Genomic DNA, 26,164 nt, shown 5'->3' with positions numbered 1-26,164 from the left:
TAGCTTAAACTCTCTCAAAGCAAGACCTATTGCATTGTAAATGCTTGTGTTCGAGACATATGAGCTGCAGATTACACACTTTTGCATAGATCGCCATCTGGTGTTGGGCCCGGATGTTTGCAGTTTGTTTTTCCTCTTGGAAAGTCTTTGGAAGTCACGAGGTCGGTGACTCCACCTTTGGATGGTATTGCGCATGGTCTTCGGCTCCATCCTCAGATTGTTTTTTTCTGCCATCGGGCTCGGATGTAATCTTCGCGCTCCGGTTCCGAACAGCTTCCAGTTAGACGATCCACGCGCAATCCTCACCCCAATCGCTGTATTGTTTAGATCGCGATCTCTTCAATCAACGCGCCTTCTCATCGACACCTTCGGTTCCAGTCGTCGTCGACGGTGGCCTTCGGGCCTACCCAGGCTCCGGTCCCGGCTCATGGAAAGAACTCCATTCAAAAAGTGCCCTCGGTGGGTCCAAATTTCCCCACATCGATCTTCATGATGTATGCAACCTCTGCCTCTCCCCTGAACATGAGGCTCGAGACTGTCTGACCTGTAAGTCTTTCCGATCCAAAAAGACTATTCGGGACCGAAGAGCCAGAAGGAACATGGCACACTCCTCGACGTCCATTCCAGTCGACATCTTCGGAGACGACATCGACGATCCGGAACATCATCGCACCGAAGAGGACCTCGTCAGCGCTGCCGAGGCCGACGAGTCAGATGTGGAAGACATCACTCCGGCGCAGAGGGTCGTGAGTACCAATCTACCCCCTCCCATACCCGCGCCGACACCCAAAAAGGCTTCGGTCGCGCCTTCGCCTCCGGGCCTAGGCAAGACCAGAGACACTGCTTCACACACCCCACCTTCGGGCCCGGTGAAGAAGCCAAGTAAGCCTTCCGGCGGCTCGGGCCAGCCTACCAGCGGTGCCGAGAAACACACTTCGGCACCGAAAAAGAAACAAGCCTCGACACCGAACTCCACATCGAAGCCCTCGGGGTCGAAACCCAGCTCTTCGGTACCGACGCCATCTTCGGTACCGACCAAACCACACAAGGGCACCGACACTTCCAAGCCGAAGCCCATCTCGGCGCCGACCAAGAGACCGGAGGGTCCCAAGCCGAGTTCTAAACATCAAACCGGCACAGAAAAACCTAAAAAGTCATCGGCCCCGACGACTTCGGCGCCGACGGACCAAATTACCTCACCAGAGCTATTTACACCGGATCCCTTGCAAAAAACTCTCAATAAGGATCCAAAAACTGGACATTTGACACTACCAAAAAGAGACATTTGGAGAAGCCTGCTCTGCCTCCACCTCCAAAGAGGAAGGACTCTGCTACCTCTCCGTTCAGAATACCTTCCCCTCCACCTCCTCCTCCTTCCCCACTTCCACCCCCTCAGCCCTCTCCACCCCCACCGCCCTCTCCACCCCCACCTCATCGTTCTCCTACCCCATCTCCAGACGATGATGATCAGGGGGACCCATATGATGATACAGGGGATGTGCCACAGAACCCCACCCCTACAGGGTCCCCAGATCCATGGGACGATTACAATATTCCAGATATCCCCAACATCCCACAAGACGATATTTACCCTTCTAGGCCATCTCCACCTGAAGATTCATTAGGGTTCAACCATCTTCTGCAAAGGGCAGCACATTTTCACGCGGTGGACTTGCGTACCGCCCCCGTGGAGGAAGATTTCCTCCTAGACACATTTGATACTTCACATAGGTCCACCTCCATACTGCCCTTGCTCAAAGGGATGGTAAAGCATGCGGCAGAAGTTTTTAAGGACTCAGTTAGAGCCAGGGTCATTAACCCACGTATTGAGAAAAATACAAACCTGCTACCTCAGATCCCTCTTACATCAGAGGACCAGCGCCACTAGATTCCTTAGTAGTATCTACGGCACGAAAAAGGGCAAATTCACAAGCGTCAGGTGATGCACCACCACCTGACAAGGAATCAAAACTGCTAGATGCATCAGGCAAACGCACAGCATCCCAGGCGGCCAACATATGGCGTATAGCAAACACTCAGGCACTGCTGGCCAGATATGGCAGGGCTCATTATGACGAATTGGAAAGCATAATGCACCACCTCCCTGAAAAATATAAAGCTAGGGCCAACGAGTTAGTTCAAGAGGGTAAAAGAATCACGAATACCTCCATACGTTGTGCCCTAGATGCAGCAGACACAGCCTCCAGGGCCATCAACACCAGCGTCCTTCTCCGTCGCCATGCTTGGCTAAGGGTATCTGGTTTTAAACCAGAAGTACAAGCCTCCATCCTTAACCATCCCTTTGACCAGGAACATCTATTCGGGCCAAAGGTAGATGAGGCCTTAGAAAAGATGAAAAAGGACACGGATACCTCAAAATCCATGGGGGCCTTACAGTCTCACCCGCCCAGACGCTCCTTTCGCCGCTCCTCCTTTCGGAGTACATCCAGAGGCTACTCCTCAAACACAGCGTCCACATCATACAAATCCCCTACTCAGACTACCTTTACAAAAGGTTAACAAAGAGGTGGCTACAGGGGTAACAACAACAAGGGCACAGGCAAAACAAACAACACCCGTTCTGCCACACCTCTTACCCAATACCCCCCCCCCCCCCGCTCCTCCCAGACCATTCCACTCCGGTCGGGGGCAGACTCCAAAATTTCCTTCCTGTCTGAGAGACCATCACCTCAGACAAATGGGTGACCCAAAGAATTCGGTCAGGCTACTGCCTAGAACTAACAACCTAAATATTGTTCTCACAAGGCTAATGGGGCCTCCCTTCGAACCTTTACACAAATGTGAACTGCAATTCCTAACCTGGAAAACAGCTTTCCTTGTAGCCATTACTTCCCTTAGTAGGGTCAGTGAGATACAAGCGCTTACCATACAAGAACCTTTTTTTTCAGATGCACCATAACAAAGTTGTTCCCCGTACCAATCCAAAATTCCTACCTAAAGTAATTTCCCCTTTTCACCTAAACCAATCTGTAGAACTACCAGTATTTTTCTCGCAACCACAGACCGTTGCAGAAAGGGCTCTGCACACACTAGATGTTAAACGAGCCTTACTCTACTACATCGAGAGAACACAACCTTTCCGAAAGACCAAACAACTGTTTGTCTCTCTCTCTCCACCACACAAGGGCAACCCCATCTCAAAATCAGGGATAGCTAGGTGGATTGTAAAAGGCATTCAGATTTGCTACCACAAAGCAAAACGAACGCTATCCGTTCCCCCTAAAGCCCATTCTACACGAAAGGTAGGGGCTTCCATGGCATTTTTAGGGAACATCCCATTAGATGAGATCTGCAAAGCAGCTACATGGTCAACACCGCACACTTTCACTAAACACTATTGTGTAGATGTGCAAACTAAGCATCAAGCTATTGTGGGCCAGGCTGTACTCAAAACATTATTTCAAACCACTGCAACAGATACCGGTGGTCGCCGCTAAGGTTGGGAACTGCTATATAGTCTATGCAAAAGTGTGTAATCTGCAGCTCATATGCCTTAAACGGAATATGCTACTTACCAGTATGCATCTGTTCTTGGCATGTAGAGCTGCAGATCTACACACGCCTCCCCGGCTACCTGTATCTGTTCCAGTTTATCTTATTTAGATACACACATGGGTTTCTTCACTGTCATTACTACGCTCCATCTTTCCCTGCTGGCGAAAAACAATCTGAGGATGGAGCCGAAGCCCATGCGCAATACCATCCAAAGGAGGAGTCACCGACCTCGTGACTTCCAAAGACTTTCCAAGAGGAAAAACAAACTGCAAACATCCGGGCCCAACACCAGATGGCGATCTATGCAAAAGTGTGTAGATCTCCAGCTCTACATGCCAAGAACAGATGCATAATGGTAAGTAGCATATGCCTTTCTTTTACGTTTTGGATGTTCAAATTGAGACACTATGCTTTTATTGTCATTGGAAATCGGTTGTGGCAGCAGTTATTGTATCCGGTTTCACTATAGCAACTCACTCTATCTTAGTATTTCCATCTTACATCTTTACACGCTATGATCGATCCAGAATCAAGCTGCCAGTCTATTTGCCCTTTCTTCTCATTTCCCTCCAGTCGCCCCTCCTCTGCATCAACTTCATTGGATTCCTATTAGCCTTACACGCACCCTTCGTTCTGCTGCTGCAGTGCTCCTTTTCCAATCTACATTCAAAGAAATACTTGCTGAGGCAAAGCCTTTTTGTCTTGCTACACGCATTTGGAATACATTTGTTTGAGCTTTTAAAAAAAAGGTCTCTCTTCAGGAATAAAACGAAAAGCTTCAATTTTCACATGATTTCCCCTTCCTTTCTGCCCAGTCTTATTGGTTGGCATTAGCTCCAAGAGGCCTCTTGAGGTTAGTTGCCCCCTACACCTATGGTTTACCATAACAGAACATTGAGCATGGCAGTTCCTAATAGCAGCATCATATTGTCTCTAATTAGTTTAGATTTCGTTTGCCATTGTGTACAATTAAATCATGGAGCTAATTAATCTTCAGGGTGCGTCAGTTGCGGTTTGAAATCCTGCAAATCTATTCGGTTCTTGGCTAGTGGATTAGCTGCACGTGCCAATTGGATATGTATCTTTTATACAATAGACCACTTTACAGCCTCAATCCTGGTTTTCTAATTGGGTGTCTTATGTGACATTAAGCCTGTAGCCAGTCTGCTAGTAGGGAAGCTGTGAAGTCTTTCTTTCTTTTATATCTGGTCTTTAAAGGCGTCATACCTAGGAGCCACAGTTCAGAGGATATTCGTTATGCCAGTTGTATACACATGTACACTCTCTGTGGACTTCCATTTTTTTCTGCAAACTGCGACTTTCAGGTCGTATTAATAATAATCAGCAGTGTTTGGAGGAAGCCCTCGGATGTAAGGGTTTGTTTTGCTTAACTGGTCCCACCCTGAGCTGCTGCTGCTGCTACTACTTGTTGTTACTACCGGTTTTACTGGAGCTCGGTGGCGTCATCAGGTGGACTGGGGTTACTCAGCACCAGTGGAGGTCCTCGGAGTTACATGAAAAAGAAACAAAAAGGAAAGAAAAAGTAGGCGAGCAGCGAAGATTGTTTGCATACGGGAGACGCATCGCTAGAGGTTTTTGCCGGATACCTGACTGCCTGCCTGCATTTTACCACGGATTCAAACCCCCAGGAAGCAGCGGGAACGAACACCTGTGGCGGACACTCCCCCAAGCCAGCGGGGACTATATCTACTGCTCGCGCCTCCCGCTTCGCGGGAGACGCATCGCTAGAGGTTTTTGCCGGATACCTGCCTGCATGAGACGCATCACTAAAGGTTTTTGCCGGATACCTGACTGCCTGCCTGCATTTTACCATGGACTCAAACCCCCAGGAAGCAGCGGGAACGAACACCTGTGGCGGACACTCCCCCAAGCCAGCGGGGACTATATCTACTGCTCGCGCCTCCCGCTTCGCGGGAGACGCATCGCTAGAGGTTTTTGCCGGATACCTGACTGCCTGCCTGCCTGCATTTTACCACGCACTCAAACCCCCGGGACGCGGCGGGGCACGAACACCTGTGGCGGACACTCCTCCAAGCCAGCGGGGACTATATCCACGCTCGTGCCTCCCGCTTCGCGGGAGACGCATCGCTAGAGGTTTTTGCCGGATACCTGACTGTCTGCCTGCATTTTACCACGGACTCAAACCCCCAGGACGCAGCGGGGCACGAAAACCTGAGGCGGTCACTCCCCTAAATAACGAGGAGTGTATATTGGACTCAGGACTCCCGCCCCGCGGGACTCGCGCGGGCGACGCCGGGCGAAGCCCGGGCCGTCTGGGTCCGGGCTGGGCCACCTCGTTGACTGTCCCCCTTTTGTCCTTGCCACTGTTGTAAGGTATTTGATAAAAGGAAACAATAATATTGATTCGATAACCGTATATTGGTGTTGTAACCACAAGTCTTCGGCTTTAGGATTCATATACCCAATAATCTATTCCCTAAAGTGTTTAGTGCTGCTTACGTCTGCAGGGAGGTTACATTATAAATAGCGTGAGCACCCTGCCCTGCTTGTAAATATGAAAGGGAATGGTACAAATAGCAAAAACTCGAAGGCTACTGCATCCCGCCCTATGACCAGGCGCCAGACAGCAACGACACAACCCCTCCCAAGTCTTACAGCCATTGATAAAATGCTCCAGAAAACTATTGGGGTAGTGGCCACAGCTATAGAAAACACGGAGAGGCGATTATCAATCACCCCTGCTAACCCACCCCTCCAATTTGTGGAGGATATTTCAATTGCTATTACTAATCCCCCTGATTTTAACTCCTCTCTTTTTTGTTCATTTGCTGAGTTGCCCTGTGCCCAGCCTGCTTTAAATGAAACCAATGCTTCAGAGGCTGCTAAATCTTCACCTCATCTTGCAGCTAAAAAGGTGTCTGTAACTCACCCCGCCAGTAGGAAACCCAGGATTGGGAAAAGAAAAGTAACCAAAACAATTACGCCCCTAATTGATCCCACATCGGATGATGATGCCCCTATTCTTTGTCCTCTACGGGGGCACCTCTTTGGGCTACCCATCTGCTACTAGATTTCCAGGCTCATATGGAACAGGTATTTGGCTCACATTTTAGATCTGTCATCTGGGTTGGACAGACTAGTATCTATTATTAATAACGCAGGACTAGGGAGAGCCCAACTGACTAGCCCATTAGGGAACCCTAGTACCAGCTCTGCTCCCAATCACGAAAATCCCCCTGCTAGCAAAAATATTCCATCTGTCGTCCCCCCCCCCCCCCCCCCCCCCACCCCCCCAACAAATTGCCAAGACCATCCCCGACTTAACTACATCTTTGTCTAGGGATATAGGCATCGGTAATCCTATACCGCAGAGAGGGGTTACCGAAGTTGGGGTAAAATGTCTGGATAAGCAACCACAAGTGAGCAGAAATACTGTTAGGGAGGGGTCTCAAATTGTACTGCCCTGTATAGATCTCCCACCAGAGTCCTTACCATATGCTGTGGTGTTTGCTGGTGTTCCTCCCCTAAACCAAGGAAAGAAGGACTATTCTGAATTAAAAAACAAATGTGTACACTGGCTCAACTCCAACAGGCCTCTTCCCTCCAACATCTCTGGTGAAATATTGGGTGTAAGAAGAGTAGACTGGATTGGGACCGCACCTAAAACTATCGCAGAAAATTGTGTCATTATCAACTTTAGGCACACACTTGCTGTAGATTATATCTGCAGCAGGGCACCAATTAGGTCTAACACCCAAATTATTCCACTACATTTGTCATACTTCTATCCGGCATCCCAAACAAGAACAGGGCTGAATAGAGATGTTTGGTGTGTGGGGGCAAGAATACTTTGCAGGCCAGAGCACAACAGGGAATGTCAACTTGGGAGGATTGGCGGCAAACTATCCCCCTACTTTCACTATTCCCACAAAAGAATAGGTTTAGTATGTTAGAAGAGGTTGATTGACCATATGTGAGACAGAGCCCTGTATCGCATATTGATAACATTTTGAGCACCCAAATAGCGACAGTGGTGGGTAATGGTGGGAGTAATACTTCTGAATATACATTAATACTCCTCTCTCTGAGTATGGACGAGGGAGGGATTTCAGCAAGAATAACTACTGAATACCTGGGGGCCTCCCTTTCATCTGATGTGTTGCGAAGTGATGAGGCTAGGGAATTGATATTAGAATCTAATATGCGAACACAAAGAACCAGCCCTAACCAAAATGAGGGTGATTTACCGGCTAGTAATAGGGTGGAAGATGGGAAAATAAAAATCTTGTCCTGGAATGTGGCTGGGATGAAGAATAAATTATCTATACCTGAGTGGGGCAACTTTATAGGCAGGCATGATATTTGTCTGTTCCAGGAAACCTGGGCACTGGATTAGAATGTAGGGACTGGCTTTGCTACTTTTGACATCTTGGCAACTATAAAGGGTAGAGGGAGACCTTCGGGTGGTTTGACAATATGGGTGGGTACGCATTTGGGCGCACGGGCAGTTCAAATACCAACCAGCTCCCCTGACGTCCAATGTGTACTTTTAACACTTAAAGATATGTCACAGGTAGCCATAATAAACATCTATTCCAGACCAGTCAAGAGTGGCCAAGAATCCGGTACTATTGAAACACTAAAGCACTTTATATTGTCACTTGACCCCTCAGTTGCTTTGTTAGTTGGAGGCGATTTTAATTGCCAATTTGAGCCCCTTGAGAGCTCAGACAAGGGAGAGTTGGACGACGAGGATCAGTTCTGACATGTTCTAGACCCTCAAATCCCTCCTATTAGAGCCTGGACCCCCATGGCCCTCCAAATTAAGTCCCTCTCCCTTGTAATGTCTTTAAGGGCCTGTAATGGGAGGCTGAATCCAGATCGCCCGGGATCAGTCACGTTTAATAGACCTGGGCAAACCTCCATCATTGATTATATACTGATGGAAACCAGACACTGGGATAAGTTGTTGGAGTTCATGATATATCCCAGACAAGATAGCGATCACAACGCCCTTGTCTTAACTCTTAAACCGGGAAGTTTTGGGCTAACAAACCCTGCCCCTGATCCCATTGGTCCACCGCTTCCCTTGTCATTATCTAACAATAGGCGGAGGGTTAAATGGCCCCATTTTCAGAATTCCCCCGTTAAACTTGCTAAAATATATCAGACAGTTATACCGTTTCTGTCTGATATGGGGGATATTAGCGTAGGTAACTTAGGTGCAGATTCCCATGGCATCCCCCTGGAAATCCACAAGCAGCTGGTTGTCAGGCTGGTGGATGTGTTCAATCCTGTGGGAAACGGAAAATGCCACTTGGATCGGACACATCCCTGGTATGATGCCTCCTGTAGAAAAGCAAAAAAAGATTTGCTTTCTGCAATAAAAGATGAAGATCGAGCCAACATTAAGAAATCCCGCCTAGAGTATAAAAAGGCCATCCTCAGGGGAAAGAAGGACTGGGAGGAACATAGATGGGAGGAACTTAGATTAGCTCTCTCTCGAAGGGATCCCAAGGCGTTCTGGGCTATTGTGAGTTCTGGTGCGAGTAGGGGAGGCTTAACCCCAGCTGCAAACATAGCATCCCGAGTGTGGGAAGCGCATTTTGGAGCATTATATGGTGATTCGGGTGAAGATACTGTACTCTTTTCTAACCCCGATTTACTTTTGGAGTATAGATCGGCGAGTGGGATGGATTTGGCCTTTGGTGAATCCACGATTCGCCCTCTGTTTACCGTCCCTGAGCTCCAGCAGGAGTATCGATTGCTGGGGTTTTTGGACGGCGGACGGAGTGAGGACTCCGGTGGATGGGGGCGGGCTTCACTTGGGTCAGCCCGAGGTCATTACCCTTAAGGAAGTAGAGTCAGCAATAGCAAGGCTACTACCTAACAAAGCTCCTGGACTAGATAAGATTCCCGGAGACCTATTCCATTCTCAACCCAAAATATGGGCACCGTATTTGGTGGTTTTATTTAATTCAATACTTATGGAGGCGGATCCACCTGATACCTGGCTGGGTGCGGAGATTGTCCTCATCTTCAAGAAAGGTTGCCCGCTGACCCCAGCTAATTATAGGCCCATTAGCCTTATAGATACCTCCCAGAAACTAATGGGTAGAATTATCTTAGACAGAATCCAAGGGTGGATGGAAGAAAATGAAATACTGAGCACACTACAGGCTGGGTTTAGGTCCGGCATTTCAACTATAGATCAAATGTTTCGGCTCCAGGTCCTATTTTGGAAAACTGTGAGAGTGGAGGGTGGTAGTCTCTACCTCATTTTTGTTGATCTGCGTGCCGCTTTTGACCTTGTCCCAAGGGAAAAGTTGTGGAAAGTCTTAGCTGATTTGGGAATCCCACCATATTTACTGAACATCTTAATTAGACTCCACAAAGGAAATTATGCCCAAGTTAGGTGCGGGAGGCATGGTGATTTGTCTGCAAGCTTTCCAGTTGGGAAGGGTGTACGCCAAGGGTGTGTTCTGGCCCCGACGTGGTTTAGTCTCTAAATCAATGGTCTTGTGGACCATTTAGCTGATGTAATTGACAGCGATGCTCCCAGGCTGGCCTCTGGCCGAGTGCCCGCTCTAATGTTTGCGGATGACACTTTGTTGTTACCCAAAACATCATCGGGCATTCAGCGTATTCTGGACGGTTTTGCAGCATTCTGCACTGCTCGAGGATTGGAGATAAACTTGGATAAAACCAAGTTTATGATTTTCAATCCCCCGAAGCAGACCCGCCCAAATCCCATTCTTAACGGGTCTGCGCTTGAGAGAGTTAAGACCTTCGTCTACCTCGGGATCAACCTGACGTAGAACTTTGACTGGGATTCCCAAATTTCGAAATCAACGCTCAGGCTGTCCCAGATTATGGGGGGGATTAGCAAAGTCCAACGAACTTCGGACTTTAAGCCGGCAGCTCCGGCTATAGAAATATACCGATTTACAAAGCCAGAACGGCCTCATTGTATGGAGCTGAACTCTGGGGCCATAAAAATATATCTAAACTCCTCAGGGCTGAGCAGGGCTTTATGAGAAGCCTTTTGGGTTTGCCGCTAAGTACACCACTCATTCCTTTGCGATTTGATCTGGGGCTGGAATCAATCGAAGATTTAGTAGACGTACGGCCCATGCTCTATTGGAAGAGACTCTGGTCAGTGCCTGAATTGGCATCATACAGAGAGGAATTCCTAGAGGTTTGGGCTCTTATAAAAAATAAGAATATCGCGTGGCTACACCACATCAAGAACCTCAGCATAAGGATTGGCCGGATCGAGCTTTGGGAGTCCCCGGAGGTGTCCTGTTTAGGGATACCTAAACAGGGACTCATAAGCCAGCTGAGGGAACAGAAATTACTTGCCCTACATCGATCAAGCTCCTTGGGGAGACTTTCTAAAGATTATCTCTTAGTAAAAGCTGAACCGCGAGCGGAAGTCTTTTTAGACGGAATTTATCCACCTCTCGCGAGGAAGCTTTATGTACAGCTAAGACATGGCAGCTTACCACTCAGGGCATTTACCCACAAATGGGCACAATCAGAAAACATTGCTTGCCCGGCATGTAATTACAACCGAGAAGATGTATGCCATGTTATGTTCTTCTACCCCGCCTATCAATCGATAAGGAAACATTGGTTGATCCCATTATGTAGGAATCTTGGGTTTAGACATTGTATACAGGCATGTAGGGTTTTAACATATGATACTCATCCCCCTATTGTTTTTGCTGTCTCCCGTTTTTTACTGGGTATGTGGCGAAGGAGGAAAAGTCTTGGGTAAATATAGCCGCCCTTTTTTCAACTTACTTTCTGATAACTATACAGTTACATTTTTTTTAACTCTATATTAACTTGCTGTTATTTATTGTTTTAATGATCTGTGCACTTTTGTATGTATTTTATTTGCACTTTTATGGTCTATGACCGAAATAAAGTTATCGATTGATAAATAATAATCGCCTCCACTGTCTCGCATTTAGGACTTTTGGACTGCTTACTTATGCCACTTTTGGTATTTACTCGGGTTAATATGTTATGTGCGAACGATGCTTGTGATTGATTGAACTGTGTGTTCACCAGACTGCAGAGTAAATGATTCGTTGTCCGCTATCTTAACGTTATATTTGTAAATTGCTTCAGTGTCAGAATGAGCATACCTTGTCTCTTTACAGTGCTGCAGGGAACGACGCGGATAGCTTTGACCCTGCACCATACACTCGTAACAGTGGTAGCATTTCTTTAGCGGTGACCTGTAGATGGCACTAGCCACCTACTTTCCGAAATTTAATGTAGCAATCTAGCTACAAAGATGCGGAAAGGTGATAAAATGGTTATTTTGCCTTATCGTTCAGTTATTTGATGTTCCCGTCTAACGAAATTTGGAGGACGGTATATTGATGTACGAGTGCGCTGTTTCCTGCTGTATTGCTTGCCATTCCGCAGCTGACATGGCAAACTTTAAAAACATTGCATCTTTTGAGTTGCGGTACTTCGGGGTCCTAACACTGGGTGCACAGGAACCATTTGTGTTAGGCTGCGCAGCCCAGCTGCTGCCTGTATGGATCTCCGGAGAAGCCACTGGATTTTTTTCTCCCGAAAATTGTCTGCCACAGTGGAGGGCAGTTGAACTACGAGCTATACGATGAGAGAATCGCTCTGCTGGGGGAAATAACCGGTCACACCTGTTGATAAACACTTTGACATCTTATTGACAGCAGCACCGATCCTCCACACCCCCCTGCTCTGTTTTCTGCCCTGTCGATTCTGTTAAGTGGGAATCTGCACATTTCTGCATGCCCCCCTACCCGTACTGGTTGCATAAAATAGTGCTTCAGAACACGTGCCATTACGTTGTGGACATGAACTCTTAAAGCCAGTACTGGAGAGAAATATATCGAGTGCCGATGTGGGGGACTTGCCTTACCCATTGCAGTACCTTGATGTACTGGTCTCCAATTTTTAAATCGTTTTCCATTACTCCTTATCCGGAAGTAGCTCGCAGTCTTTTGCAATTGGTTAAATCCCCAATGGGCATAAACAGTCGAAACTGCCTGTTTACACCGAAGAGCTTGTAAGAACCTGGCAGCCTTGGTGTAGCGACTGGGGTTAAGATAACAGAATACGCAGGTCATTGCACTTTTTCCTTGGGGAATGATGGGGGCCGAGGGCTCAGCCGTTTTTATCAAATCTATTTGAGGCTTATGTTCCTACATTCCATAAAATGTGTTTCTTTCAGAACATCGTCGTTTTTGTCCAGGTGTTTACCTATGGCAATAGCACTGTGGCGGCAAGGTGGTGCTATGTGAAGTACTGACTTTCAGCACAGACCGAATTTGTACACGTGTCAGGCTGAATTTCCCCTGTAGCTGGTTCAAAATAAAACAGGCCTACTCATTCTACACCTAAAAGTGACAGATAAAATCTCAACTGCTGTGATGGACCTAAATTAGCTCATGTTGAAGGAACAGGTACATTTAAGATAATCTGCTTCATGCGCAAAGACTGGATTCTTTCCCTACATACGATTCAAGATTGTTATCTGCAGAAGAACAAGGCCCTGTTTTTCTTTCTAGGATGATAGATGCCTCATTCATTGAAACTTATTTCCCACGCAAGTATGACCAGTACAACAAGTACAACCACATGTGCTGACAGCTCTTTGCTCCAGTCCACGTATAAAAGGAGTTTCTCAGTCGCAGCAACATAAAAGGAAATGTAGTTTTACACACACTACTCATTACTACACATTCATTTACAAATATATACATGCTTACAAGTGGTACCCACACTCCAGAACCTTTGCTCCAAAGCACAAGCTGTAGAAGTAGTTGAAAAAAACAACAAGATTTCGTCTGAGGTCATAAATGCATTCCGCAAGAGACAATAAGGTACCATCTGGGAAAAATAATATGGGGGCTTCTGAGGGGGCTCTTGTGAGCCTGACTACCACAGAGCACTGTGCCATTCGTTGGTTGTGCCCTCGCGGTTCCTGGGGCAACACAGGACACAATTATGCAAATTGCTAGAGCAAGCAGGGGCGCTCCGTGCCCAGAATCATGAATATTTTATGAGTGACTTAATGTTTGTTTTTTATTTCTTTTTAGTAAATGGTGCCCCAGTCAGGGCACCCAGACCCTTGATTTTTGGTGAGGGCCACGGGGAAAGCCCTGCGGCCTTATTCCTGAATGCCACTTGGGAGCCAGCTCCTTCTGTTCACCATCCTACTGGTGACCATTGTGGGTGGTAGGAGAATTTAGTGTTCTTCCTACCCCTTCTGACCTCAGGTCGGAGGGCTTGATGTCTCGTGCGCCTGCCCAATCATGGGATAGGGGAAACACAGCAGACCTTCTTTCCTGTGCTTTGGAACATGGACTTGGGGGCCCGATCAGTCGGGGAGTGCGGCGGTGCTCTTTTGCCTACTGCATCACTCACAGCAATTTTTTCATTGGAGCCTGGATACTTTGGGGAAAATGGACATTTCAGGGGAAAGATCCCATGCACACCCATTGCCATCCTCAGTCTTGTTTGCGCAGACCCTGCCTGCGCCTTGGCTGTAGCAAAGGGTATCTCTGAGATACAGGAGGGGAAGCTTCTCATGTCCAGCTGGATGTTTCCTTGTGGACGGGGCTGTTTGTTTCTTTTCTTGGGCACCAGTGAGCCAATGTGGGCCGGGAACGTTTTTTGCTCCTCATTGCCAGTTCTGGTCACCTGGACTATTGATTCTCAACTTTCTAGCCTCTAAATCTTATTTTCTTACAGGAAGTGCCCTCCCTGTCAGCACTATCCAGGTCCCGTGGTCTTCTTGTTAGCCACATGCAGAGCACCTGGGTTAGCAGACATCCGGATCCCCTCCTTCAAGAGCTCCCACTTCTAAAGGACCAGACCGCTGAAGATCCAGAAGAATCTTCCAGCCCCCCTCCCCCTTTTTCAGATCGATTCCTCTCCTGTCTCCCACAGGTTGGGGCGGGCAGCTCCACTGGCCCCGGGTAACCAAATCCTAGTCCGTGGGTGTTAACTGAAGTTAGACGACTTTGGATTCTACCTTACAGCTGGGGTCAGGTGTTTTCTCTCTTCCGGCTAGGCGACCCTCTGATTTTGCTTCCCTTCCAGTTCCAGACTGTTATCAAAATTCTCTCCTTTGTGCAGGGGTTTTTAAGTGAGGGTGGGAAGTGAGTTCTAGAGGATAGGCAGCAATGCCCAATCCTAGGGTGATACATTTTCACTCCACCGTGCCCCAACCCTCCTGCAGAGTAATGAACATGATAAATTGAGTGGTCTGTTTAAAGGCCTCCCTGAGAATCTGAAAACAGCCTCCTAACTGCCATAACTGCCTGGTCCTTTCCCTCCAAAACTTCAAAGTGAGGCCCCTCCTATGTGTAGCTCTAAAGGTCTTGCTGTCCTTTGTTTCTATGGTAGTCAACCTTCACCGGCCTGGTTTAGTGAAAGGTAATTGGCACATGCAGATTCCATCCACACCCTCTCCTCTCCTTAGAGCAGGCCTAATTAATAAATACCGGCCCTATTGTATAGGGGAACGTTTGATTCTCATGCTAGCCACCAGAATCAATTACTTGGCTCTGTGGGGAGGGGAGATATGGTGGGAAACGAAGGCCTGGAATCACATTAGAAGCTGAGTCAGCGAAATATGCCAAATCCTCAAGTGCCCAATATGACAAAATAGACATTGGATCTGAACTCAAGCTTCTTTTTTTACCATATGAACAGTGTGGCATGCTAATATCTAGACCTCCCCATGGTGAAACTGCAGTTTGCTTCTGGTTTCACTCATAGTGTATAATACTGTGTAGTGCACACACTTTTCAGTATTCACTACAGATGTACCCACTCACAGTATTATTGCCCACTGATAAAAAGGTCTGTCCAGGTCAGCATCAATCTCCAGAGTATTCTCTTCTGCAGTGGGCTATCTGTGCCAGATACTGACTGAGCTACACTCTAATCTTGCCACTCTGCCGACACATAAGCATACATGTTCACATGCAACCAGCCCTGAGCCTCCTCCCCTATCTGCAGCAGTAGACCATATCTAAGAGAAAAAAAGGTCGACTCTGGCAGGTAGCACTCCCAATTCTTTATAAGAGAACTTGCAAAGTTTGTGATTCTGGTAGTGTTACTCGCGGCAGATGTCTTAAAAAATAAAAACACAGGTAGTCTAAAGAACGAAAAATCCAAGGGGATTAAATGGGCGGAACCTCTAACATATTCTTCTCTCTTCCATTGTAAGCTCAACTGCATTAACATGAGATACAATAAGAGTCTCTTGTCACACCACAAACCCAAACCTTCCAACCAATCACAACCTATTGAGTATGATGCTACCTATTCACTGAGAGCTTTTATCACTTTCTCAGGGGTATGTACTTAGGTCTGTGTAAATATAACAAATGAATAATGCACAAAACAAAGAGTACACAGTGACAAATGTGTTGCACCATTAGCTTGATAGACAAGTATGGTGTTAATCCACATTCGGCAGATCTACACCCATAAAGGTAGACAGCATTTGTTTCACTCCATGCTCACTGAGTTATGCTCAAGTGGAAAGGAGTGTTTAGAGTGGGAAAGACCTGTCAGAGAATCTCTCATTTATAGTTGCTCTGTATTGAGCCCTCCCTTCTACTGAAGTCAGTACACCCACAATGGATGATATGAGTATTTGTTACACACTATTTGTTTATAAATTAAGTGCACTATAGCTATTATAAGCAGTTAGGCCAAGAAAATGCACTTCAGGGCAAAGGTCTTTTCTGCCCCAATCATATTTTGTCAAGCATACCTACACAACTGGTTCTACCTAAATAACGTCACACCAGGAAGTGATGTCGTGAAAGGTGGCTTGCACCATCAGACTCATTGCCTCCCCTCGCTCACCCCTTAGATGCGATTGCATCAGAGAAGCCAGCGCGTGATCAGCGTTCTGAATGAGCTCTGAACTCACCCCAGAGAGGCCAAAGAGTGAATGTGTGGCTCCATTTGCTCCAGTTATCGAGCTCCCGGTAAAATAAGTGGGGGGACGCCGTCCACCCGCGTGGTACCCCGACTCGAGCCCTGATCATGACGAAACATACAACCTTCGAAATTATCTCTTCAGTTGCCACGCTCGCAGACATTTTGTGCACCAGTGAATGGTAATCTTCCTCCTCAGTCTTGTTAGTATAAGTTAGAAAACCATGGCAATACAGTACACATTTATTAGCTACAACAAATAAGAACAATTTGCCCTGCTCTTTGTTCTAGGCCTTTCACTTCCTCCTCTCATGCAAATCATTTGAATGCAAAAAGGGTATGTTAAGTCAACACACATTGTATACAGACGGGCCTGTTTTGCACACAACAATAGTCCTGAGTTAAATGTCATTGAGCTACACAAACTAATTTTGCACCAATTCAGTCTGGTTATTCTTTTGGTGGTGAAAACCTACAAGTTTAGATCTTTTCTATGTAGAACTTTACTCGGTTCTCATCAGGACACATAGGTGTAAGGAAATTCAGAAATTTACTGAAAATTCAAAAGATTCTGCCTGATTGGTTCGAAGACAAACTATCATTAATGGTCGTTCACCTTTCCCAGGGGTGTAACTCTACCTCCTCAAAGCGCTTTAGCAAAAGCTGTGTTGTACAAAGAGTGAATACGAGCCAGCCACATTAACAAATGTTTCTGATGAAAGGTGATTGCTAAACAAAATTTCAACCTAGTTCAAATAGTCTGGTTCTTCAATTGGTACGGTAACCTGTAATAGATGCAGTCATAACATAGTTGACAACATATTTGTGGGAATGTGGTCTAAATTGTTGATTTCTGATACATTTGCTAAAAGTAAAACTTTTTGCTTTTCCTCTCAACAGTAATCCACCATTGAGCGAGGAGATGCTTCCCTCAGGAGAGTGGATGTGTCATCGATGTACGATACGCAGAAAGGTATTGCATTAATTTTTTTATTAAAGGGCGGCCAAAGTTCTTTCAAAGTTCTCATCTTAAAAATGGAAAACACTTTGATATGTACACAAACTGCATGGAGGTTATCATGGCTATTACTTTGTATCATTACCAGCAAAGTTTTAGTCCCTGCTATTATTTGCATTAATACTCTAATTCTTGACAGGTAGGGTTAAAATTCAGCAGCATGCTTATTTTCCTTGAAACAATATACATCATTACTTATGATGTTTTGTAGGTGAAACTGTTAGTCACCTGGTTAGTGTAACAGATCTAATCGTAACCTGCATTATTAGTTCACTTAGATACAATAGAATTGATTAATTTAAATTTTGTCAGAATGGTTTAACTGGATGTTTTTGGTAACCAGCAGAAGCACTAGGCTGCCAGTGCTACTAAAAAATGATCTTTGTCTTAATTGGAAATATAAATCATGCAGCTTGGTTTTGGACTTTTTTACATCTTAACTATTCGCTTGATTGGAAGGCCAACTTATATGACATTTCTTAATGAAAAACTTTTTGTAATTTACCGCTACATTAGTAGACTCACGTAACAATTTGAGAAATAGTAGAAGCTGGTGCCTAGCTGCCTCTAAATATAGGAATTATTAACAAATACGTTAATCTCGGATTCTAAGGATATCTCTTAAAGATAAAACACAATACATATACGGTTCATCTAATTTCTTCTTTGTAAAGCAGATTTTGTTAACTGTTATGGTGTTCTTATCACAGTGATAGAAATTCAGAGTTCTCCAGTATTGGGGTGTCTTTCAAAGATTTGCATGCTTGAATATTCCCCGTCATCGAAGTGGGAGTCCCACGGTATATAAAAAGCAATAAGTGTCATGTATGTACATATGCATACATAACCACATAATAACATATACATATCCAAATAAACTTTATATATAGAATTCAAATAACATATCAAGTGAAAATACCATACGATAGTATTGACACATAGGAAAGCATTGAGAAAAAGAATCACTTTACTGACATATCCTTATTGTTTTATAGTCCAAACTCTAGCCAATCAGGCGCAAGCACCCTCTAGAACCTTCTCCTCAGAGGCTCAGGCCCTCAGATTTTCTACCGCACGTCGTGTGAAGGGAGTCTCCCTGAGCTCTGCTCAGTCTTTGATCTGGTTTGAGTTTCGCTCACCATGTCTTCAAGTAAGAAGTCTCTTTTCCGTCCCTGTTCATCTTGTGGGAAGTTAAGACTTTTTTCTGAGGACCCTCATGAAAAATGTATCGATTGTCTTTACCCTGACCATAAGGTGGCCAACTGTAAAATTTGTAGGACTTTCTCTCAAAAGACTTTGAAGGACAGGGAGGGTCGCCTATTATTGTGGCTTCAAAAACTGAAGGATACGGATAACCCCCTTTCTGAGGTAGAAAGTGTGGCCTCTGTTCGAACAGGAGTCTCCTCCAAGCGTAGTAGTGTCCAGGACTTGCCGTCTCCCTTTTTGAAAAAGAAGAGACTTCATCTTGAGGAAGTGTCTGCAGGCCAAGTCTCTGTTACTACGCCAGCGCTCCCGAGACCTAGCTCTCAGGCGTCTCTGACTCCATCAGCGCATGTTTCTAGTCACAAACGTGCAAAACCGTCTACGGGCCCGTCGACGGCCCCTCCGTTGACGAGATCTGCCACTTCATCAACCTCGTCGACGACGGTGTTGAGCAGATTTCCTGGTCGACGTTTTCACCGTCGACAGTGGTGTGCGTTTCCCTAAAGACTATTTCGTCGACGATTCCACTATCTTCCTCATCGATGACTAGGAAGCTGGCGCTTCCGTCGACGTTAATAAAGAAGAAGAAGTCATCGCCGCCGACGCTCACAGCATCGTCGACGACGGCGTCGTCGTCGGCGGGCCCGTCGTCGTTGACAGTCTCGTCGGAGCGTGCCTCGTCGACGGCTGCCTCGTCGACGGCGACTTAGTCTACGGCGATTTCGTCGACGATCGCCAGGGTCGGTGGCCAACTCCTTGCTGCAGCGTCGCCATGCTGTGCTGGATTCTGTCATGATGCCACCGGTCACTCGGTCACCGCATCAGCTATTTCCCTCGGTTGATGAGGACGTTTCGGATTCTGATGACTATGTTCAGTCCTCTTTTCGAGATGCTCGTAGTCCTTCTGAGCTTCATATAAAATGCCAAGATTTTGAGGAGGATGAGTATTCGCAGGACTATACCGTCAGGAGCAACATCCCCCTGCACAAGTTCCTATGGGGCAGCTCCCTTTGTCGCTCATCTCCAACCTTCAATTCATGTCGGAAGACTACAATCGTCGCTTTCCGGCTTCCTCTCATAGTTCTCCACGTGAGACGCCATCTGCCGTTCTGTCTACTCCTGTGTTACCAACGATGCCGACACCATCCACACCTGCATTGGTTCCCCCTGCAACAGATGCCGTTGGGGATAATCTGGATACGGAGGAGGGAGAGCTTCATGATGAAGACTCTATGGCGGACTGGGATGATTATCAAATCAATTGGCTCGCATCCCCTCCGACATTGCCAGTGAATTCACCACCTGTCGACATAACAGGGTTCCATCAACTGATGGAAAGGGCGGCTCAACGTTTTCACCTCCCCATGGTGGTTAGGGAGGAGGACTGCTTTCTGTACGACTTCAAGTCCCAGCCGCAGAAACTGGTGCGGGCTGTGCCCATTATAGACTTTAAAACGCCTAACTCCATCCCGGCAGTGCTCCCGCGACTGGAGAAGAAGTACAAGGCCCGGACTCGTCTCCAGCTTGCTTAGTGTCTCAGCCAGACTCGGTGATCACCCAGGCGGTGCAACGTCGCTCCAAAAATCCATCGTCTCCGCTTTCGTCACCTCCGGATCGTGACGGCCGCCGCCTGGATGTCATTGGAAAAAAGTTTTCGACCATGGCTGCAACAACAGTCCGAGCAGCAAATTCTTTGGCCATCCTCGGTCGTTACGATCGACAAATGTGGTCGGACATGGCAGCTTTGGTTAAGCTTATCCCGGAAGACTCTAGAGTGGACGCTCTAAAGATCCTACAAGAGGGTGAGAGGGCATCCTCCGAAATCATCGACTGCTCCGTCGACATTGCCTCCACGGGATTTCGTCAATTGGCTGGAGTGGCTGTTTTAAGACGACCGGGTTGGCTTCGTTCCACCTCGTTCCGTCAGGAGGTCCAGGCCAAGATTCTGGACATGCCGTGAGACGGAGAATCTTTGTTCGGCCAGCATGTGGAGGACGCTTTGCAAGCCATCAAGAAGGAGACGGCTCGCTCCCTCGGCGCTCTCCAGTTCCGGAAGCAGCCCTTTCGGGGTGCGCGCGGCCGCGGCACCTCCTCTTCCTTTCGTGGGTCTTCTTCCCAGTACCGCTCCTACAACCAAGGACAACAACGTTATTCCTGACAGCCACAGCAGTCTTACAGGCATCAGTCTGGCAAATCTTATAGAGGAAGATCCAATTACAGAGGAAACTCTTCCAAGAAACAATGACTGTGTACATCAAGGGTCCCCTCTTCCCAGTTTTTCCCTTTCTCCAGTTGGAGGACGAATCTCCCAGTTCTTTTTGAATTGGTCCTCAATCACTTCGGACCGCTGGGTTTTAGACATTATTTCAAGGGGCCATGCCCTAGAGTTTGTAAAAGTTCCCCCACACACCTCTCCATCCGGACCTCCTCGCGCTCACCTCAAAGAACTTTTCAACCAAATCCAGATAATGCTCAAAAAAGGGGCCATCGAAGTGGTTCCGAAATCACAAAAGGGGTTGGGGTTCTATTTCCGTTTTTTCCTCATACTAAAGAAATCTGGGGAGTGGCGCCCCATCCTCGATCTGAGGTCTCAACAGATTTCTCAAGGACCAATCATTCCGCATGCTCACGGTAAAGGACATCCTTCAATTCTTCTCTCAGGGCGATTTCATGACGACAATCGACCTTCAGGATGCTTACTTCCATGTGCCCATAATTCCACGCTACAGGAAATACTTACGTTTTCGTGTAGGTCACAGGGATTTCCAATTCAAGGTCCTGCCCTTCGGCCTCCGCTCAGCTCCGTGGGTCTTCACAAAGATCCTGGCCCCGGTGGTAGCCCATTTGAGACTAACGGGCATACAAATATTCCCGTATTTGGACGATTGTCTCATCAAATCTCAATCCTCCCACCAAGCGGCCCTCGATACTCAGCGCTGTCTCACTCTGTTTCAGTCTCTGGGCTTGTCGATCAACTTGCAAAAGTCTCAGCTCACGCCAGCTCTGTACAAGACCTTTCTCGGCGCTACCATCGATACGGGAAGGGCTATGGCCTTTGCCTCTGCGGAGCGGCAAACACGAATTCGACAGCTCGCGAGCTCCATCGCAGCAAAGCAGTCAGTTTCAGTCCGCATATTAAAGTCCTTTCTGGGGATGGCGTCCTCCTGCTTCGCTTTGATTCCACATTGCAGACTGAGCAGTCGTACCATTCAGGAGGAATTGGACAAGCAGTGGCGTCAGGTCTCCGGTTCCTTCAACGACCAGCTCGTGGTGACAGCCCGCATGGCTCAGGCGCTGCATTGGTGGACTCGTCCTTCCAACATCGCAGCGGGAACATCGTTTCTAACGACAGCCCCAGAGCTTGTTCTGACCACGGATGCATCCATGGAAGGATGGGGCGGTCATCTTCAAGATTTGTCCGTCAAGGGCAAGTGGACAATGGTTCAGCGTTCCTGGCACATCAACAGATTGGAGCTGATGGCCATTTTCTTGGCGTTGAAATCCTTCCGCCTCCAGCTCCAAGGGGAGTCAGTCCTCATTCAGACGGACAACACCACCAGCATGCACTACCTGAACAAGCAGGGCGGGACAAGATCTCCGCTGCTTTCCCGACTGGCTCAGAGGATTTGGAGTTGGTCCATAGTCCATCGGATTACGCTCCTGGCAGTTCACCTGCCCGGCATTTCCAATATTCTGGCGGATGCACTCAGTCGGTCAGCGTCATCGACCCACGAGTGGGAATTGCACCAGCCGACTATCGACCTTTTTGCAACCCCACAGAACAGCAAATGCCAGTCCTACGCAAGCTGGTTTCCCCACAAAGGGTCGTGCGGAAAGGCCCTTTCGATAAATTGGTACAGGATATTTGCGTACGCTTTTCCGCCGATCCCTCTGATTCCTCGAGTGTTGCGGAAGATGCGGCAACAACCGTGCCAGATGCTCCTCATAGCTCCACGGTGGCCTCGGCAGGCGTGGGTCTCGGAGTTGCTCCTCCTCTCCCAATGCGAACCCATCCTTCTTCACCCGAGGCCGGACCTTTTAACAATGAACTACGGGCAGATATGCCATCCGAATCCCAGTTCACTCAGCTTGTCGGCTTGGAACCTGAGCACCTTGAATTTGCTCATTTGAACATTCCATCGGCCTGCAGGGAGGTATTAGCTAGGGCGAGGGCGCCCTCCACAGTGAAGACTTATAAGCTAAAGTGGAAGCGATTTTGTCTTTGGTGTGCGTCGGTCTACATACATCCAGTGCACGCCTCCCCAGAACACATTCTGCCGTTCTTCCTCCAGTTAGCGCAGTCTGGACTGTCACACTCTACCTTGAAGGTCTTTCTAGCGGCAATATCTCACTTTCGGCAGGACGGCTCGTCCTCTCTTTATTCATCTAGAGTAATACAGCATTTTTTCAAGGGTCTCTTCCGAATGTTCCCGCCCATTCGACGTCCTCCACCCACGTGGCGTCTTAACATCGTATTGGCTCAGCTCATGAAGGCGCCCTGTGAGCCAGTCCATTCGGCGGATTTCAAATTCTTAACATGGAAGATGGCCCTCCTCCTTGCACTGACTTCCTCCTGCAGAGTTAGTGACATTCACGCCTTTACAATGCAACCTCCGTTTCCTCAATTCAGATCGGACTGTGTAATTCTCCGCACTAATCCGGCTTTCGTGCCTAAAGTACCATCCAATTTCCATCTCAATGAACCAGTAATCTTGAAAACCTTTTTCCAGCATCCGCAGTCTCCAGCGGAACAGAGTCTACACTCTTTGGACTTAAAGAGGTGCCTTAAATTCTACATCATTTAATTGATTAGGAAACAAGGAAACCCTACCCACAAGGAGCCTGGGTATTATGTGTTGTGAGGAAACAATGGCTCGTGTGGATTAATATTTACCAATACAATGTATAATACAAGATAGCGATCCAGAAAAAGGAGGTTAGGTGTGATGTCAGAATGAAAGGCACAGCCATACACATTAGGTCTTTTGTAGAAAATATTTTTCTTTTATATAACAAAAACGTTTTGTAGGAAGTGGACATAAATTCACAATACAAATTGACAATATTCATACAATTTTCAAATAGTGTCCCAGTGAAAAAAATTAACCTAAACAAACAAATAACATAAAGTGCAACATACAAAAAGGTTTCAATTTTTCATTACGAAGGCAATCATAGACAATTAATAAATCCAATTATCAACACTCAAACATTCTGAATGTCGACAGAATGATTTGCCTTTCACGTCAACGGCGTTTCGACCCTATTCCAATTAAAGGGTCTCGTCAGGACAGTCTAATATAGGGACACCTACGAAGAAATAATAAAGAAAAATACTTGTCAAAAAAAGGGCTCTTTTATCTCTAAAAAAAGGGGGGGTATTTTTTAGAGGAGCATTGATATTGCGTCTCTCTACCTGGTCGTCTTGGATGATATACAACGTATTAGTGTTCAGTGACACCGTGCTCAATGTGAAATAAAATACTCACAGGGACCCAGCCGGGTGCTGCGTGAGAACAATAGAAAACTATTAATGTCAAACTCATTATCTAAAAGTGATTATCAAGGTGCTCATGCTTTCTACTTACCCCTGTGAGAAGACTCACGGAGAGGCAGTAGCCCACTCGTTGGATGTCTAATGTTGAATGTATTCAGCGTTAGGGTCTGATAGAATATGATCACACAGGGGGACTGTAAACGCGAACTGCTAAATAGCTGTCGCTTGTTTTCAAGAGTCCAATCAACTGTAACAAGATGTAAAAAGGAAATATAATCGGCTCCTGGGGTTTGGAAAATGACCAATTATTTGCAGAAATAACCTATATATAAAAAAACGGCAAAGCTATCCCTACCTCTCTTCTCCGCTTCCGGGTGTACGAATCTCCCGTGAAGTGCTGCAGCAGGCGAACGAAGTTCAGTCTGCTAGGTACGATGTTGTTACCTTACGTAATGGAACATTTACAACGGGTCCTTTATACGATGTTTCACAACTTTATTGACAATATATGAAGGAAGTCTTTCACTTGAACGATAGTATGCGCCAGTCACCTAGCAACGTGACGCGCTTTCCTTCACTGGCTCATTATTGATGGGGACTTTGGATTGGCCAACCGCCAGCGAATCATGTTCAAAGGTTAGAATATTCCAACCAATCAATGCGATCGTACCTAGCAGACTGAACTTCGTTCGCCTGCTGCAGCACTTCACAGGAGATTCGTACACCCGGAAGCGGAGAAGAGAGGTAGGGATAGCTTTGCCGTTTTTTTATATATAGGTTATTTCTGCAAATAATTGGTCATTTTCCAAACTCCAGGAGCCGATTATATTTCCTTTTTACATCTTGTTACAGTTGATTGGACTCTTGAAAACAAGCGACAGCTATTTAGCAGTTCGCGTTTACAGCCCCCCTGTGTGATCATATGCTATCAGACCCTCACGCTGAATACATTCAACATTAGACATCCAACGAGTGGGCTACTGCCTCTCCGTGAGTCTTCTCTCACAGGGGTAAGTAGAAAGCATGAGCACCTTGATAATCACTTTTAGATAATGAGTTTGACATTAATAGTTTTCTATTGTTCTCACGCAGCACCCGGCTGGGTCCCTGTGAGTATTTTATTTCACATTGAGCACGGTGTCACTGAACACTAATACGTTGTATATCATCCAAGACGACCAGGTAGAGAGACGCAATATCAATGCTCCTCTAAAAAATACCCCCCCTTTTTTTAGAGATAAAAGAGCCCTTTTTTTGACAAGTATTTTTCTTTATTATTTCTTCATAGGTGTCCCTATATTAGACTGTCCTGACGAGACCCTTTAATTGGAATAGGGTCGAAACGCCGTTGATGTGAAAGGCAAATCATTCTGTCGACATTCAGAATGTTTGAGTGTTGATAATTGGATTTATTAATTGTCTATGATTGCCTTCGTAATGAAAGATTGAAACCTTTTTGTATGTTGCACTTTGTTATTTGTTTGTTTAGGTTAATTTTTTTCACTTGGACACTATTTGAAAATTGTATGAATATTGTCAATTTGTATTGTGAATTTATGTCCACTTCCTACAAAACTTTTTTGTTATATAAAAGAAAAATATTTTCTACAAAAGACCTAATGTGTATGGCTGTGCCTTTCATTCTGACATCACACCTAACCCCCTTTTTCTGAATCGCTATCTTGTATTATACATTGTATTGGTAAATATTAATCCACACGAGCCATTGTTTCCTTAAATTCTACATCAGCAGAACACAATCCTTTCGCAAGTCGGATCAGCTGTTTGTGGCCTACGGACACACTTGTAAAGGACAGTCGGTTACCAAGCCCATGATTGCCCGTTGGGTTTCTTCAGCAATCTCCTTTTGCCATCAAAGGGCTGGCAAGCCTCTTTCTTCTGGAGTAAGGGCTCATTCTACGAGAGCAATGTCATCTTCCACTGCCCTGTTCGCTGGTGTACCCATCCATCAGATGTGCCGG

General features: G+C 46.5%; 1 protein-coding gene across 2 annotated transcripts in view; it reads left to right on the top strand.

Moving 5' to 3' along the window:
• PHF12 (PHD finger protein 12) overlaps window positions 1-26,164 on the top strand; it is a 418,108-nt gene that overhangs the window by 156,525 nt on the left and 235,419 nt on the right. For both annotated transcript variants that reach the window (XM_085649156.1, XM_085649157.1), the window contains exon 3: window positions 17,365-17,437. In XM_085649156.1, the coding sequence (XP_085505282.1) occupies window positions 17,365-17,437 (73 nt within the window). The remainder of the gene's footprint in view (window positions 1-17,364; window positions 17,438-26,164) is intronic.

This window comes from Triturus cristatus, chromosome 3_2 (genome assembly GCF_964204655.1).
Source record: "Triturus cristatus chromosome 3_2, aTriCri1.1, whole genome shotgun sequence".
NCBI lineage: Eukaryota > Metazoa > Chordata > Amphibia > Caudata > Salamandridae > Triturus > Triturus cristatus.
This window is presented reverse-complemented; position numbering and strand designations above follow the sequence as displayed.